The sequence below is a fragment of the Siniperca chuatsi genome, linkage group LG20 (assembly GCF_020085105.1).
Source record: "Siniperca chuatsi isolate FFG_IHB_CAS linkage group LG20, ASM2008510v1, whole genome shotgun sequence".
NCBI lineage: Eukaryota > Metazoa > Chordata > Actinopteri > Centrarchiformes > Sinipercidae > Siniperca > Siniperca chuatsi.
The window spans coordinates 16,673,607-16,689,214 of record NC_058061.1 but is presented as its reverse complement, the minus strand read 5'-3'; the positions used below and the strand labels follow the sequence as shown (position 1 = coordinate 16,689,214).

The following is a 15,608-nucleotide window of genomic DNA, read 5'->3' as shown; positions in this document are numbered from 1 at the left end:
GGCTGCGGTACATATACTTTTCGGGGAGGGGGCGTGGTCTCGAGTGAACACCCGGAGAGGTCTGTGGAAACATGGCAACATCCAAAGGCGTGGAGCATCAGCAGCAGCAGCAGCAGCAGCGCTTAGTCATGTGGGGCTGGATCTTCTGTCACTCAGATGAGCATAACAGAGATCATGTGTTGGAGAATGAAGTAGAGCTGGAAAAAGTTATCCGTCATGAAAGGATTAGCCTGCCTACACGCTAAACTGTAAAATAAAAAATAAAAAGTCTGCTGATGTCATTGCTGGATTCAGTTTTCGTTAAGGATTCACTTTTCATCCTCTAATAACAATTAATGACTGATAATGTAGCCTAGACATAAGTAAGAATTTGCAAATAATTTTATTACAACATCAGAAACGGGGAAACAGTTAGTCTGACTCTGTCCAAAGGCCACACAATCTGCCTATGGTGTGGTCAGACAGAAGCAACATTTTTGCTTTGCGTCATTCATGCAAATTTGACCGCAGCCCCAAACAGCCTCTGTACTGACGTTGGCTCACTAGAACTCTCCAGAAACTTCACTTCTGTCTGCAATTTCCCTCCAGTCCGTCTCCTTTTTAAAGCCCTGGGATATGCGCACACTTTTTGCTCGATATTGAAACATGTCTAACCCGTGCAGTTGCGTCTACACCTGTTTTAAATAGTCTGTGGTCTTCACCTCAGTTTGTGCCACACAGGACAAATTCACGGCCGTCTTTTCATTGACTTGTATGCAGTCGCACCGCCTCTCTTGCTTTGTGTTTGAGCACATGGCAAAGCTCATTAATTCTACTGACAACCACACGGTGACAACAAGACTCCAGGAAGTTACTGCTCCTGGCCAAGAAGAAGTTCAGCACATAATCCCTCCATTTTTACACTTCAGTTTTTGCATGAATTATTAAATGAGATATAACGTGTAACGAGCTTTACAGTTGCCTGTAGATGGATGTTGTTACCTATGGACAGAGCCAGGCTAGCTGTTTCCCCCAGTTTCCAGTCTTTATGCTTAGCTAAGCTAATGGCCTCTGGGCACACACGAGAATGGTATTAACCTTCTCATGTAACTCTTGCCAAAACAGCAAGTAAGCATACTTCCCAAAATATTGACAATTCCTTTAATATGAGCTGATCTATGGTATGGTATGGTTTCTCATAATACTGGTACATTTTTCAACTTGGCACCCGCTGAAAAAAGCTATTTCTTTGAAGCACGCAAACATGTTATTGTTTTCTCAAGAATTTATTACAGTATCAGCTGCTTCACTCTTGTCTTCCTCAATCGCTTCCTGGCATCTCCTGCATCCTCCTATAATTAAAACTTTTCTGCACGTGCAATCACTTCACACTTGTCATCTGGCAGCAATATCCCTTATCAGGAACCAGTGTGGAGAGCAGTGTATGTGTGTGTGTGTGTGTGTCTGCTGGCTAAACAGGTAAGTGTGTGCATGTGTGTGTGTGCGGTGCATGTGTGCGGTGGGGGGGAGCAGGTGTTTCTTCAAAGTGAGGATTGCATGAGGGGGCCAGAGTCAGAGGGCGTTATCTCAACCACTCATCAGATGGACGTGGGTGTGGAGTCCTTGTCTGAAGTGATGCCAGGATTTTATTGTGCACACACACACACACACACACACACACACACACACACACACACACACAGATACAAACAAACACAGTGTTATGGTGTAAAAGGTCGGGACTGCCCAGCTTTGGCTATGACCTGAGAAGATGTCAACACCTGGGTGTAAAGCCACATGAGGTTTCCCACAATGAACAGCTGAAGAGAACCATGACTCCATGAATTTTTGGGGGAAATGTTGATGACACAAGAGCGAGCAAAGGCAAAGAGAGCAATACATAATGTGTACTGTATGTTGGCACAAAACACACAAAAACACATGGAGTCATTCAGTGACGAAACAGACGTCTATGGACACAATCACACAATTACTACCTCACACATACAGTACCCTCTCACAAAGCATATTGCGATAGCACATTTAAAAAGGAGTACAAGATGTAAATAAAATGTAGGTGGAAATGTTTGGGCTCTATGGCATGAGCTGCATGCATTCATGGCATAAGAATAATCTTAGATATGTTATTAAGCCTGAGGGTTAGGTCCTGGTGTCTCAGGACATAGGGTTACACTAGTGCAACGATGTCAGTCCCATCCACATCAACACTTGAAAATTGAGGATTGCAATGTTTAACACATTAACTTCTGTCTTTATCTATGCTCCAATATCAACTTCACTGTGAACCAGCTGGTGCTGGGATGGATGACAGCAGGCAATTCGGTCTCAGAATGTGGCTGTAAAAGGGTGCATTTTGTGAATTAACTGCTGTACAGGATTGCTAGATGGTGTCAGGGTGTCTGTTGTTTCAAACCAGCAGTAGCACAGCAAACCTCTAAAACACAGCTGGACATACAGAAAATGATTTGGCAGTTCCAATCAATTCCATACACAAGGTGAGGTACCAAACAGCCACCCCAATAGCTGTGTGCCCACTCACAAAAGTGCATTTTTTAATCTTATCACAGTTTTCCCACAAAATAAAATGCAAATAAATATGATCAGAAGTGGTTACTCAAGACATATTTGAGGTCTGGTTTCAAACCTCTGAAACACTGCCCACTTCTCAATTTTTTCCAGTGTTTCCATATAAACATGCAATATGAATAAATTAAATCTTAATTAGACTATATAATGTAAAATTATGTGAGAATAGACTACCAGATATTGTGTAAATAGCATTTTAGCATCTAAAGTCTAGCTCCTAGATATTTGTAAATGTGCATCAATGTGCAAATCATTCGTGATGAACTTCAATCAAGAACAATAATAAGTGGCAAAAAAACTAATCATTTTATATATTAGTTAATGTGAACATCATTTAAACATTTAAAACCTGAAATATCTTCAGATTTTAAGTAATAATCTAATTTTATTAACATCACAAGGTATTTTATCACCCTTTTTAAAATGTGTAGTTCTAGTTTTGGGAATAAGGAAAATACTTAAGTATTTTGTCACGTGTATAATGTAATTCATTCTGAAGAAAGAACTAAAGGAGATATCAACAGAACATTTTCTCACTTAAAATCATTTCACCTGTCCTGTTTTTCTCATTTGGATCAAATATTTTTACGTCACAATGTCATAACAGCGATGTTTCCTCAGAATAATGAACCATAGTTGGTTAGTTGATGTTGAAACAAACGTTATTTCCCTTGTGGAGTCACAGGAAACAATGCATCCATGGTACTTGTGCTTGTTGCATCACTTGCTATTGATCTAAAACATCTAATTGATCGAGCTCTTTAAAAAGCCACGATAGCTGGGAAAATTCAGTTTACAAAAGATACAAGAACATTTATCCTTCTGTAAACGATGACAGATGTCCTCTGTCTCCTGTAATAACTTTTCCTCTGTTATTTGTACGTGCGCATTCCTCACGGCATCAACACAGCAGCCTCATGAAGATCATTTGTAGGCTCATAGATAATAAGATTTGTGTGAGTCTTTATGAGGATCAGTTCAGAGTTTAGCTATGCAGTGGATCTCTGTGTGCCAATAATTTATAGCTGGGATTAATAGCTCCTTCTGTCAAAAAGACCTTCTTTCCTGTCTTAAAAAAACAAAACAAAACTGAAACATTTTTTCGCCAGGACTTTCCACATTGCACCACACAGCATCATTTTGTATGATTTGGACTAGCTTCACAATCACTTCTTTGTTTGGGTTGTCAGTGGAAATGTCAGAGAAATTGTCCAGGTGCATGGCTCATGCTGTAGCTTTCATTTTCCTTTATGTGGCGTAACCTTAAAAGTGACTAATTACAAGCAAGTAGAAAGCAGAAAAAATGTTTTTCATGTTATATTTTTATATAATGTGGAAGTCATTTATGTTGTGTGTTTAGACAAGAAATACATGTATCTGTTTTACTGTATCAAATTAAGAAAAGATAGAAGGGGGAAAAAAACTCAGCTAACCACAAACCACACAGGTGAGTACGTGACTTGAAGCACATTTTATGGCTGTCAGCACAGCACTTAAAACAAACATTGCCAAATACTTCAGGGTGTTAAACCACTTCATGAGAAGGTTTTTACGAGTTTAATGGATAAGACATAAACTTCATATTTGCATTTAATTACAAAGACTTTAAGCACTGAACCATTTGGTCTGCTTTTAGTGGTACATTTTGGGAGAACTATAGGAAGTTAATAAGCTACACTTAACTTGACTACTATACTATTACTATACTATTATCATCAACCGATAAACCCACTTGGTACCTCACACTTATTTTATTTTATTTTACACTTATTTTATTTTATACTTTACCCACTTGGTACTTAATTTATTTTCTGACCTGTATTATAGTGTATTATATTTTTTGCTTAGTACTTCTATTCCTGTGTGCACTGACATAAAGGTGAGCTGCTGTAACAAAAGAGTTTCCCCTTGGGGATCAATAAAGTATTTCTGATTCTGATTCTGAAGACAGTGATGGTCTTACACATACTTGAGACAGATTCTTCAGTGGTAGAATGGTTAAAAAAAACAAGATTCATAAGATATCATAAGTCAATCTGTGATTAAATAAACAGATATATCTCTAAGTACCAAAACAGAATCAGTTTGTTGCACAGATTGGCCTCTAGCCAAAAAAAAAACTAATTAGTATAGATGTGTGTGCCAGATCTGGGATTTCTGCCATTATGACAATGTTATTGAGCCATAAAAGATAGCAATAAACACCCATGATTTATAAACTCTACCACAAGGAAGCTGCAGATAAGACCTCGCAATTTTGCGGGAAAGCTATTAATTGATGCCTTTACAGGAAACATATTTGGTCAATATACATTTTCTAACAGTGAGACGTGGCTGAAGGTTGTCCAGTGGTGCACAGAATAAGGTGGAGTCAGGGATAAGGGTGTGCAGCTTCTGAGAAGTTTCTAAATAGTTATCACAAGAAGGAAGCTGTGCAGAAGTTTAAACAAACCAGAGACTGTTATTTTATAGTCAAGGCCAGGAAATCTTACTAATGCATGTGCACAACAACACCCAAGGTGAAATTATACACACCTTTGAGGAATATTAGTCACCCAAAATATAATAGGCAATGCTGGAATTACTCATGTGATTCACAGTTCCTGTATATGATTTATCAATATTTTGACTATGTTTTTGTATCTTATTAATTTTTTGTTTTATTTTTGGCACATTTCTATTCCCTGGTATTAGAGTCTTGCAATTCTCAATCATGCCTCTCACTCATGTTCTTTCTTTTGTGTGTGACACTGCAAACCCTTTAAATTATGAACTCCTCTGTAATGACTATATTTATAATTTATCACTGACTACTCCCTAATTTGGTTTGGCAATCCACTGACTAAAGCCAACCAGAAGTAGCTCGAACCTGTTTGTTCTGATAAACGTCTTATTTCTGCAGGTGTTATTTTGCCCTTATATAAAATTTTTATAATTAAATGTATAAAATGTTTTAATAACATGTTGTGCTGAAGAGTAACACAAATCCATGATGTCAGAAAGAAGACATAGATGTTGTACAAATCTTATTTTTGTACAAGTGACACACATGTAGGCTACTTTGCAATACTTCCTTACATGCAATACATGTACTTTACTTACTTCCTGGGGATTTACCTGTTCTTGTGGAGACTACTTGATTTCATTGATTGAATTGAGTCAGAGTAACTCAAAATGATGCAACATGTTGGAAATACAAAAAATTAAAGTATATTTTTTATCTAAATATAGGCCTACTGCACATATTCTGATGTTAGAAGTTACATGATGAAGTTGTGAAGTCCTTCTGGGAAAACTAGTAAAACCTAACAAGACTAAGAGTTTACAGCCATGCGAGTCTGTGAGACTGCTTAGGCACAGCAGCACTTTGAGCTAAATGCTAACGTTAGCATGGCGACATTCTCACAATGACAATGCTAACATGCTGATGTTAAGCAGGTATATGTTTTGTGCCTCGACCTTTTTTGGGAATTCATTTACTTTTTTGTGGACATGATGTTCACCATCTTCGTTTAGCATGTTAGCATGCTAGCTAACACTGCTGAGGCTAATGGGAATGTCATTACTTGTGCAGGTATTTGGTCATAAACCAAAGTACTGGGCAAATTGAAAGTTTGACTAGATGACGGCACTAGAGAAAAAGTTGAGGGATTACAAATTTCATTAATCCTGAGGGCAACATGAATGTCGGTACCACAATCGCAGTCATGGCAATCCATTCGATAGTTGTGGAAACATTTCACTCAGAACTCAGAATATCAACCTTGTGGTGTTGATAGAGCAAAAGTCAGGGGATCACCAAAGTCTTTAGGATTCATCATCTGGGAACCATGAATGTCTGTTCAAAATTAGCAATACATCTAATAATTGTTGAGATATTTCAGTTTGGAAGTGGTGGATGACCGACAATGCCACAGTGCCATGACCAGCATGGCTAAAATTACATAAGACACTTTCAGGAGTGTGAAGGGGTCAATATATTGATAAATGTGGCAAATATGTTTGTTTGAAATCAATTTTTTGAATTGTGACCTGCAAAACCCAACTAACAGTACTTTCCCAATAGTTGTCAGTGGCTATGGGAGTTTTAGAATTGATTACAGACAGTAGACAATGACAGCATTCAACTGACAATGTGGTTGCTATTAATCAGGTAACCATGCCATGGCATTTCTGAAGTATTTTCCAAAGACACGCCTTGTCTCTTTTCTGGCAAGGAAGCAGCAGTGTCTGTGCTAAAAGTAACACTAGGAAATAAAGCTGGTGCATCAACTGGCAGCAGGGGCGGAGCTACTTGCCACCCCTGCTGCCACCCCAGTTTTGGACAATCTAATTCAAAAATATATTCATATATGAAAAGTTGTGGAGCGATACTGGTTCTACCCCTCCCCTAAACACACAACAGGAGCTGTTAGCAACTTTGCGTGCATGCAGGGAGGCAGATATAGGATAGAAGGTCAAAAACAGATTTTATCCCATAAAATAAGAAACAAACACACAGCCTTGCCACAGTGTGGTGTAGTGATGTGCGGATCGGCTCTGACTTAATACGAATCTGCATGTATGCATAAATCATCCATCCACCACCCACTAGAGCAAATTATTTTCTCTGTATGAGGAATTATTTAGACATCCACAACCACAATTCACTGCACCTCTACCGGTCCCTGTAGGCTACGTTGCCTTTTACATTATGTTGAGCACTGTGATTTCTTTATTGTGCTTCTGAAATACATTTTATTTAGACAGCGGTGATGGAGCTCAGGATTTACAGCTGCCTTACTCCAAACAATCTCACTGTGAACCTGGACTGTGTTTGTGACCTTTTGGATGTGTAGAAGAACACAGAACATGAATTAATATCAGTGCGTCGGGAGATTTAAATAATCATTGAAGTTATGCTGTTGTGCCTCGTGTGTAAATGTGCACAGCGTCTCTCTTAATGAGGAGACCCTGACCTCACCCTGTTTCACCCACCCGCTATAAATGAGAATGTTCATTATTATGACCCGGCCCGCCCGATCCGCGGTGCCTGCAGATATACCTGCGATTTAGGTCTCTACCTAGGAGCCAATTTAAACCCTTAAAGAAAGCTTGCATTGACATAGTTGCTGATCACTTTGAATCTTATTTCAGAAATCTGTTGGGAAACATTGAGAGGCATGCAGGAGGTTGAAACTTTATATTGTAATTATATATACTGTATATATAATTGGGCTGTTAAACTTAACACATTAATTTAGATCATTCATTTTAAACATAACACATTAAAAACATAAATTAATGCATATAATTTAATGATCTGTTCTGGCCACATTTTAGGCTAAGTGATGGGCTTATGTTCAGTGAAAAAAGACAGAGTTATATCTATATGATATCTTCATTTGGGGGCTTTTCCAAGAAAATATTGATATACTGTATGTGATTGTTTGCGAGTGGTTGTGCGAAATACAGAGACATATTTCATGCCTTTGTCAGAGGAAACAGGATCGTCCACTGAACTGTAACCACACACACACACACACACACACACACACACAAAGGCACATGCACAAAAGCAGATGGTGTGAGTTGTAGTTATGTAAAAAGAATGTTAAACTAATTATCAGTTGTCAATGTACGGGAACTGGAATATGGTGTCATACCATTCCTTTTTACATAACGTAGTTTTATGTAATACAGGTTTTGGCAAATGCACCTGCTGTTTCATCACAGATGATTTGACCTTGTTAAGCTTTTAGCTGACACACTTATCTTGAGTGACTTAAAATAAGCTCCTGAGGTTATTTTGAGAAAGGAAAGTAAAGAGAGCATGGCACAAAGCCACATCTTTTGTTTTGTGTATTAATATTGGCTGCTGACACTGATACTGTACCAAAATGTTTGTTTTGTATTGTTAAGCTGCCGCCAAGTCAGCTTTAACAACTTATATCTGCAACCGTCTAAATTATTCCCAGGTGCACCTGCTTTTGACCACATTCTGGCCGAGCCTTGAAAAGTTGACAGGTTTGGTCTGAGAGTCGCTGGCCCCTGTACAGTACAAAGTATAACCCCTTTTCATAAAGGTAACAACATGGCCTTCCTCTGCTGCCACCCTCAGGCCAGACTGCATTGCTGCCCCACTAGTGGTAAGGGAGTGAGAATAGCAAACTAGTTTCTTTATGTCTCACCCATACAAAACTTTTGTCTTGCTTATTTAAAGGTTTGTTTCACTTTCCCCATTGGAAACTCATCATTCCTGTGTAGACAACTGTAGTTATTATAGTGACATAACAATAACTGACCCACATTGTAGTCTGATTTATGCTGGAACATATAAGGCTTGAAGGTAACACCATAGATTTTCTAAAAGAAGGTAACGTGCATGCACACTCACACACTCATGTTGTTCACACAAAGTACACACATACATATTATGTGTACTTTTAAAATGTTAGCAAACCATATGTGTGACTGATTGTGACTGGTTTATACACATGGGATGCAGTGCCTTAAGACAATTAGCTCTTTTATTCTTTAAAAAATGTAAACTGTATGTGTTTTACCTGTGCAGTTTCCACTAAAATGTAGGCACAAGAGCAAAGATAGTTACAAACTGAAATATCTCTACAACTGTTATATGGATTGCCATTATATTTAGTTCAGATATCCATAGTGCCCAGAGGATGAATCCTAACTTTGGTGATGCCCTGACTTTTCCTCTAGCACCACCAACAGGTCAAAGTTTTCACTTTTTCAGTTAAATACCTCAACACCTACTAGATGGATTGACACAAAATGACTTTGATGATCCTCTGGCTTTTCCTCTAGTGCCACCATGAGGTTGACATTTGTGGTTTTGAGTGAAATGTCTCGACAACTATTGCATGGATTACTATGATAATCTGCTAGACACATTCAGGATGAATTGTAATAACTAATACCCTGACTTTTAATCGAGCACAATCAATGGTATTCCCATCAGCCTCAGCTGTACTTCGTGTTCAGTGCTGATCAGCATATGATAGCACGCTAAACTAAAATGGTGAACACAGGCATGCAAGCACACTATTAAGTTTATTGTTTGAGGAAATAATTTTTTTTTATCAATGTTGACAAATACTTTAAAATTAGATTTAAATGTATACAATTCAGTTTGATTTAGTCTTTAAAACAAGTAAATAACTTGATAATTAATGTGAGGTGTGAAAATATTAAAAACATAATGTGGTATATTGGTCAAACAAGCAAGACACAGTGAAGGGTGTTTTGATATGATTTTTTAAAATCCATAATCCATTCTTTACAGTCACACCACCAATCAAATCCAGGCTTTTTCTCAAATAAACACACTTCTGATCTGTTATAATACAACTCTGATAAGCTTTAGAAAGATGGCACCATCACATGGAAAGGGAACATGATTAGGGAGTGTTTTCACAGGCAATTTAACAAAAATATTTCCTTTAATGAAGATAGACTCTTTTTTTCATATACTATAAGGATAGAATAAAATTTTGTCTCTGAAAACTGAAAGTTTTATATTCGGAGAATGGTATGTTGAAAGTGTTGCATAGTCGAGGAGACATAAATGTAGGGGTAGTGGGGATCTTAATTTAAAATGATGCATGAGGGAGTAAAAAGCTCTTTGTTTAATGCAGAGTGCAGGGGAAAAAAATACTCTCTCTTTTTGAATTCTTTCATGTGATTGTTTTGGCTCTAAACCCCCCCCCCACACACACACAGTCAGACTCTTAAAAACCAGTCAAAAAGTTTGACCTGCCACCTTGATGCTTGTGTAGTAGGGCACGTGAGTGTAAAATCCTGACTGCAAGCATTAGTAACATATAGTCCATCTTTGTGCAAATGTAATTCAATAGAACAAGATCCACAGCAATCACATAATAATGTCCCACGCAGTTGTATGAACACAGGGGAAAAGCTCGGTTTGTGTTTCGCTCACATTGCAGCCTTTAAAAGTGCCATCCTGCGTCCATCATTTAGAGTAAAATAACAAAATATCTTACAAAGAACCGGCTTAGCTTTAAAAAAAATACTGTCATTCTAGCTTATGAGCTGATTAAAGCTCCAATCTATCACGAACCGAAACTTCTCTCTTGATTTTCTTCCAAACAGACTTGGTGATTCACTTCTTTAGAGATTGTGTTTATAAGAGCAGACTCCTAAAGAGGAATCCTTGTCCAATGGCAGTCAAATGCGTTTATGTTGCAAACTCCACATCGGCTGGATGAAAGCTGGAAACGTTTCTAGTCGCAGAACAAGGGGAATTCCCAACTCAGCTTATAAAGTGTCTCGAAATACTGTGGCAAGCGTTTTTAAAACCAGACATTAAAACAAATGAAGAAAGGGGTACACTATATGAGCCACACACCCAGTCTCTGCTGCTGGTTCTAACTTTAAAAGTTCCAGCCCAGAAGCAGAGCTACACTTTATTCTTTTCTTTCTTCTCATCCATTCATTTATCCAATATCCCGTCCACTGGTCCATCAGCTGTCCATCCACTTATTGGGAGCATGTGAGAGTTTGCACTTCTCCAAAGCCCAAATTCTCATCCCCAGTCATTCTCCTTTTTCTCCTCAGTAGCATCCGCAGACCTCTGCTTTGCCTGAAATCTCTGTCCATCATAAAAAAAGATCCACGATGCCGGTCGATGTCACCGGAACTCATAGATCGCTGCACTGTGCTCAGGAACATGGGTGAGGTTTAGAGACTGGTACCTGCAGTGTAACAACACAGTATGTATGAGAATATGTATATGTGTTAGAAGTACATTGCATATGTTAGAAAAAATAAGGGTGTACAGGGTAACCTTGTAATAAACTCATCAATCACAAGCTCCTTATCTTATGAAATATTAATTTGAAAAAGCATGTACATGATATATAGGCATGTTTGCTTAATCATCGAGGCTTTTAGGCTGCATGACACCACTGTCCTGTGAAAACCATGCATCTCCACATTTTCATGAACTAAAATAAGCCTGTTTTCAGCTTTGTGAGAATGCATTTTGAGATATTCCAAAGGTTTTTGAAGTTTATTTAAAGACAGATTTTTAATTAAATCAAACCCCTTCTTGATAGCAATTTATTGTCTGCATTTTTTTCTGCAATAGCCGTTCAATGTATTTAAATTCAGCAATTAGCTCCTTATATATTAGCTTTCATTGTTAGTGGCGGAGTCCGCCATTCCCACACTGGATTCAAACTGCCTTCACACGCATGACACATGCATGTAATCCACCAGCAGAATTTTATCTCATTGATATCAGCCTCACTGTTTACTGTGAGCTCTCTTTACACCACATTAGAGCTCAATTAAGTTACTGCTGATGCAAACATGCAAACATCCTACTGCGACTGCTTCACATTAAAAGCATTCAACTGGTGAAACGTGGGGTGGCTTTTATAGTGAAGAAGAACATAATGTATTTGTCACCGAGGTTAGTGCTAACCGCAGTTGTTTATCAATAAGCATCTACAAAAACAGTCAATTTTAGCTTTTTTTTTGTTTTATTTTGTTTTTTACAGCGGATCAGTTTAACTTTTTACAGAGAGTAGCACGAAGAGAACAAGAAGGGGCAGCCAACAGACTAATGACTGACGTATTTATTAAAACTATGTGAGTTTGTTTGGCTGCACAGTAAACTGATAAACCAGTTGCTCTTCTGTTGTATTTCTGTAGCTGGAGGAGTTTGCTGTAGTATTAAACCGCACTTGTTAGAACGCTAACCATTGGTGTCACCAAATCAACCAGGACTGAAATTTTAAAGATTACAACTTAAAGAAGTAGAATTTTTTCAACCAGTAAAGGAATACTTTAGCCAACAGTTTCTCTGAAAAAATCTACACCACCAAAAAAGAAGATACATGGTTTTAACTGAATAGTAAGGATAAGCACTGTCACCACTGCAACACACTGCTCAGGAAGACCATTCCCTTTTTATTTTACCAGGGGAAACTAAATTTGGCCATGTTCACGTTAATCATGTTTGGAGTATATTACTGTCTATTAAAGTCTGACACATTTACTCTTTCAAGTTGGTTCATTAGTCCAGGTGAGAACTCATTTGTTGTTTTAAAATGTGCCTGAAGAAATTGACTTCACTTGATTCATCCGACACAACGGCAGTCCAGTTCGCCAAAACAACCCCAAAATGAAAGGGTTTACTTGAATAAAAAGATGGATGTTGACATCTGAAAGCCAATAGTTAATTATACTTGAGGAACAAAATGAATTGAGGGCAAACCACAGTCTGGGCTGATGCTCATATTTAGCTTTTTCTTCGATGGTTGGTTTGCAGGCTTCACACCAGGGTGGTAAAAGGCAGCAAAGAGCACAGAGTTGATCCTATAAACAAGCTACTTATAAGTCCATAACAACATTCGTATTGCAGTCATAGTGTCATAGTGAGTATGACATAAACGCAGTTTGATCATTTTCCACTTTTGAAAAATGGCATAAAGCAGAGGTATTCCGCGATTGGAGAGGGAAACAAAACTGCTTCCAAGTATTTGGTCAGAGAAGGGAATAAAAAAACTGAATGGAATGAAATCAGAGGGCATTTGTAACAACAGCTAAACCATTATGTGCAGAGGGAACTGAAAGAAATTGCCAAAGAATGTCAAATAAAAATGAAAACACAAAATGAAAAAAGATGGAGTACAAGCAGGCCTCAACTTTTCTATAACCAGGCAGTATGACCACATAAATCAAATGCAACAAACTGTGGGTTGATTGCTCTACTTCATCCATATAAGGTTACACACAGTCTAACCTGGAGCTGCCGCATTCATCTACTAATCATCTGTGCAGCTCTCATGGAGAAATTAAGAATTAAGGGCACCTTGACAGAAGCTGCAGAAAGCTGGAAATGTTGTCTGATAATGACTATCCCCACCCAAATGTTCCAGCTGGTCTGGGATATAATCCAGCACCCTTTCAGTCACAAGTCTGCTGATTCGTAAAATGACTCAACTTCACGTCACAGTAACTAGTGTTGTGCTGCATTACCATTCAGAGCTCCTGTGGTAGTAATAGCCCTCGATTGTTGCTGTGGATTTTTGGAAGCAGATATAGTAGAATCCAGCAAAGGAAGCTCCGCTGATGTCTTTGATTGTGTGGTCAGGGACCAGAAACTGCTCCTGAGGGGACAGAAATAGCAGCAGCAGCAGTTCAGAGGTGACTTACTACGACATATGCTCAGACTCAATTTAGGCTGTACCTTACCTTCCACCTCATGAAAATATAGTCAGAGTTCTTCAGATCCTCATAGTCAAAATCATCTGAGTTGAATGTCTTTGCATACTGGTAGAAGGCCTGAAACTTGCCCTTGACACAAAAAGTAAAACAGGATTATGTCTCGGTAAACCAGCCTGCCGTAGAGCACTTGTGTAGATTATGAATGAACACGCTTACCCAGTGCTTACGATCCACATCCTCATCTGCATCCCATTTCCGAGTGAGAAAAGGCCGCTTCCTGCTGATGATCTCTCCAGCGAAGAACGTGGTCAGAGTTGGGTATTCCTGCGAGGGTGAACGAAACACAGAAACCGTGATGTTTTGTTTGCTCTGGTGCAGCCAACCTGATACATGCTGCTTTGTCTTTTCTTCTCTTTGTAAGTGAAAGAGCATCACACCCAATGCTGATGATAAGTCTGTCAGTTCAATGTTTTCAGTCCAAAACAAATTACAGGGTAGAAAGTGACTTCTGAAGTACATATAGTGATATTCACTGTTTATTTTCAATCACTGTAGTCATATTGTATGTTTTTTACATAAACAACAAAGTCAATAGGTCAAATGCGTGCTTAATTTACCACTACACGCCTTTGATTCAGAAAAGGTTTTCGGTCACGTTCTGTGTGTTGTGTATTTAGTTTGTGTAGTTTGCGAGGTAGCTTTACTGCACCTGGACTGTACCAGTTTCTTAAAAAAGACACACACACACACACACAGCAGTGGCCAGACCTATCTTAAATCAAACACAATGAGCAGTGGCCAGACCCAGCTTAAATTATATTTGTTGCTTATGAACAGAATTACTTCTCTCACCTCAGTCAGTCCTTTTATCTTCAGGTAGCCACACAAGTAGGAATCCTCCATGGTGACATGCTTATAAAGAAAACAATAAACAACAGAGAACGTTGACATTTACTTCAAATATGTATTACTTGGTTTATTCTACATTCAAATGACATTAAGTGGGAATGTTGTGATATGATTTTATGAACAGAATGAATGATATCTAACGTTAATATCCTCTCTCACAAAATAGCCATAAACGTGCAGGTTTGTATGGGTCTTCCTACAAATGCAGAAGCCAAAAATTATTAAACCTCTATAAAGTAGTATTTTTGATAATAACATTAAATAAAATGTCTCTTTAATTGAATAGGGTTGCTAGTAAACAGTCGCAGGCACTGCTACATCCACAGCTAGTTAGGCGAGTTATCCAGCGACAGGCCAGGGCTCATTGATTTTCCAGCTGTCAATCATCACGCCGCCCGTTTGACAGTTCACCAAATTCCCCTGACAGCTCGCCTGAAAAGTAAAATATCCGCTTCACAGCCCCACCTGCAAAACAACTTCCACGTCGTAAGAGTTCCCTTTGCTCTTTTGGTGGCCCCTGAACTTGGAGCCGCTGTACAGCAGCGAGGTGACAACACCGGGCTGCTGGGTGTTTATCGGTGGCGGCGGGATAAGCGAGGCCGAGGATATGAAGGCCGCGGCAGGAGAGTCGCTGAGGTATCCAGCGGGGACAGGCATGGCTCCCGCTTCGCTGGCTGGGCACCGACCGCGGGCAACTGCCGTCTGGGCGATGGACTCTGTCGGCGTCTACGAAGAGGTGGAGGAGTACTGAAGAGGTCCACCAACATTCAACCCCCCCCCCGTACCTCCACAGTTGAGTTTATCGGGCACCAAGCTGCCAGAAAAGTAAGTGGACTTCGACGCGGCGCCGTAGGCAGCAGAATCTGCCCTTCTCATTGGCCAACTGAGTTCACCTGGCTAAGATCTTCAACGCT

General features: G+C 39.1%; 1 protein-coding gene across 1 annotated transcript; it reads right to left on the bottom strand.

The window, feature by feature from the left end:
* Window positions 1-9,830: 9,830 nt before the first annotated feature.
* LOC122867384 (glucose-induced degradation protein 4 homolog) lies at window positions 9,831-15,586 on the bottom strand. The gene is made up of 6 exons (XM_044178108.1): window positions 15,160-15,586; window positions 14,638-14,697; window positions 14,002-14,109; window positions 13,813-13,914; window positions 13,597-13,727; window positions 9,831-11,303 (listed from the first exon to the last, which is right to left on the bottom strand). The coding sequence occupies exons 1-6, from the start codon at window positions 15,349-15,351 to the stop codon at window positions 11,240-11,242; spliced, it is 657 nt and encodes a 218-aa protein (XP_044034043.1). The 5' UTR covers window positions 15,352-15,586; the 3' UTR covers window positions 9,831-11,239.
* Window positions 15,587-15,608: the final 22 nt, after the last annotated feature.

What these genes read in the sequence shown, in the direction of transcription:
- LOC122867384 (XM_044178108.1), bottom strand. Translation starts at nt 15,351, where the DNA reads ATGCCTGTCCCCGCTGGATACCTCAGCGACTCTCCTGCCGCGGCCTTC. An exon ending in ACGTGGAAGTTGTTTTGCAG is followed by an intron (nt 14,698 to 15,159) that starts GTGGGGCTGTGA and finishes TTTCTTTATAAG; the next exon opens with CATGTCACCATGGAGGATTC. An exon ending in TACCACAGGAGCTCTGAATG is followed by an intron (nt 11,304 to 13,596) that starts GTAATGCAGCAC and finishes GTTACACTGCAG; the next exon opens with GTACCAGTCTCTAAACCTCA.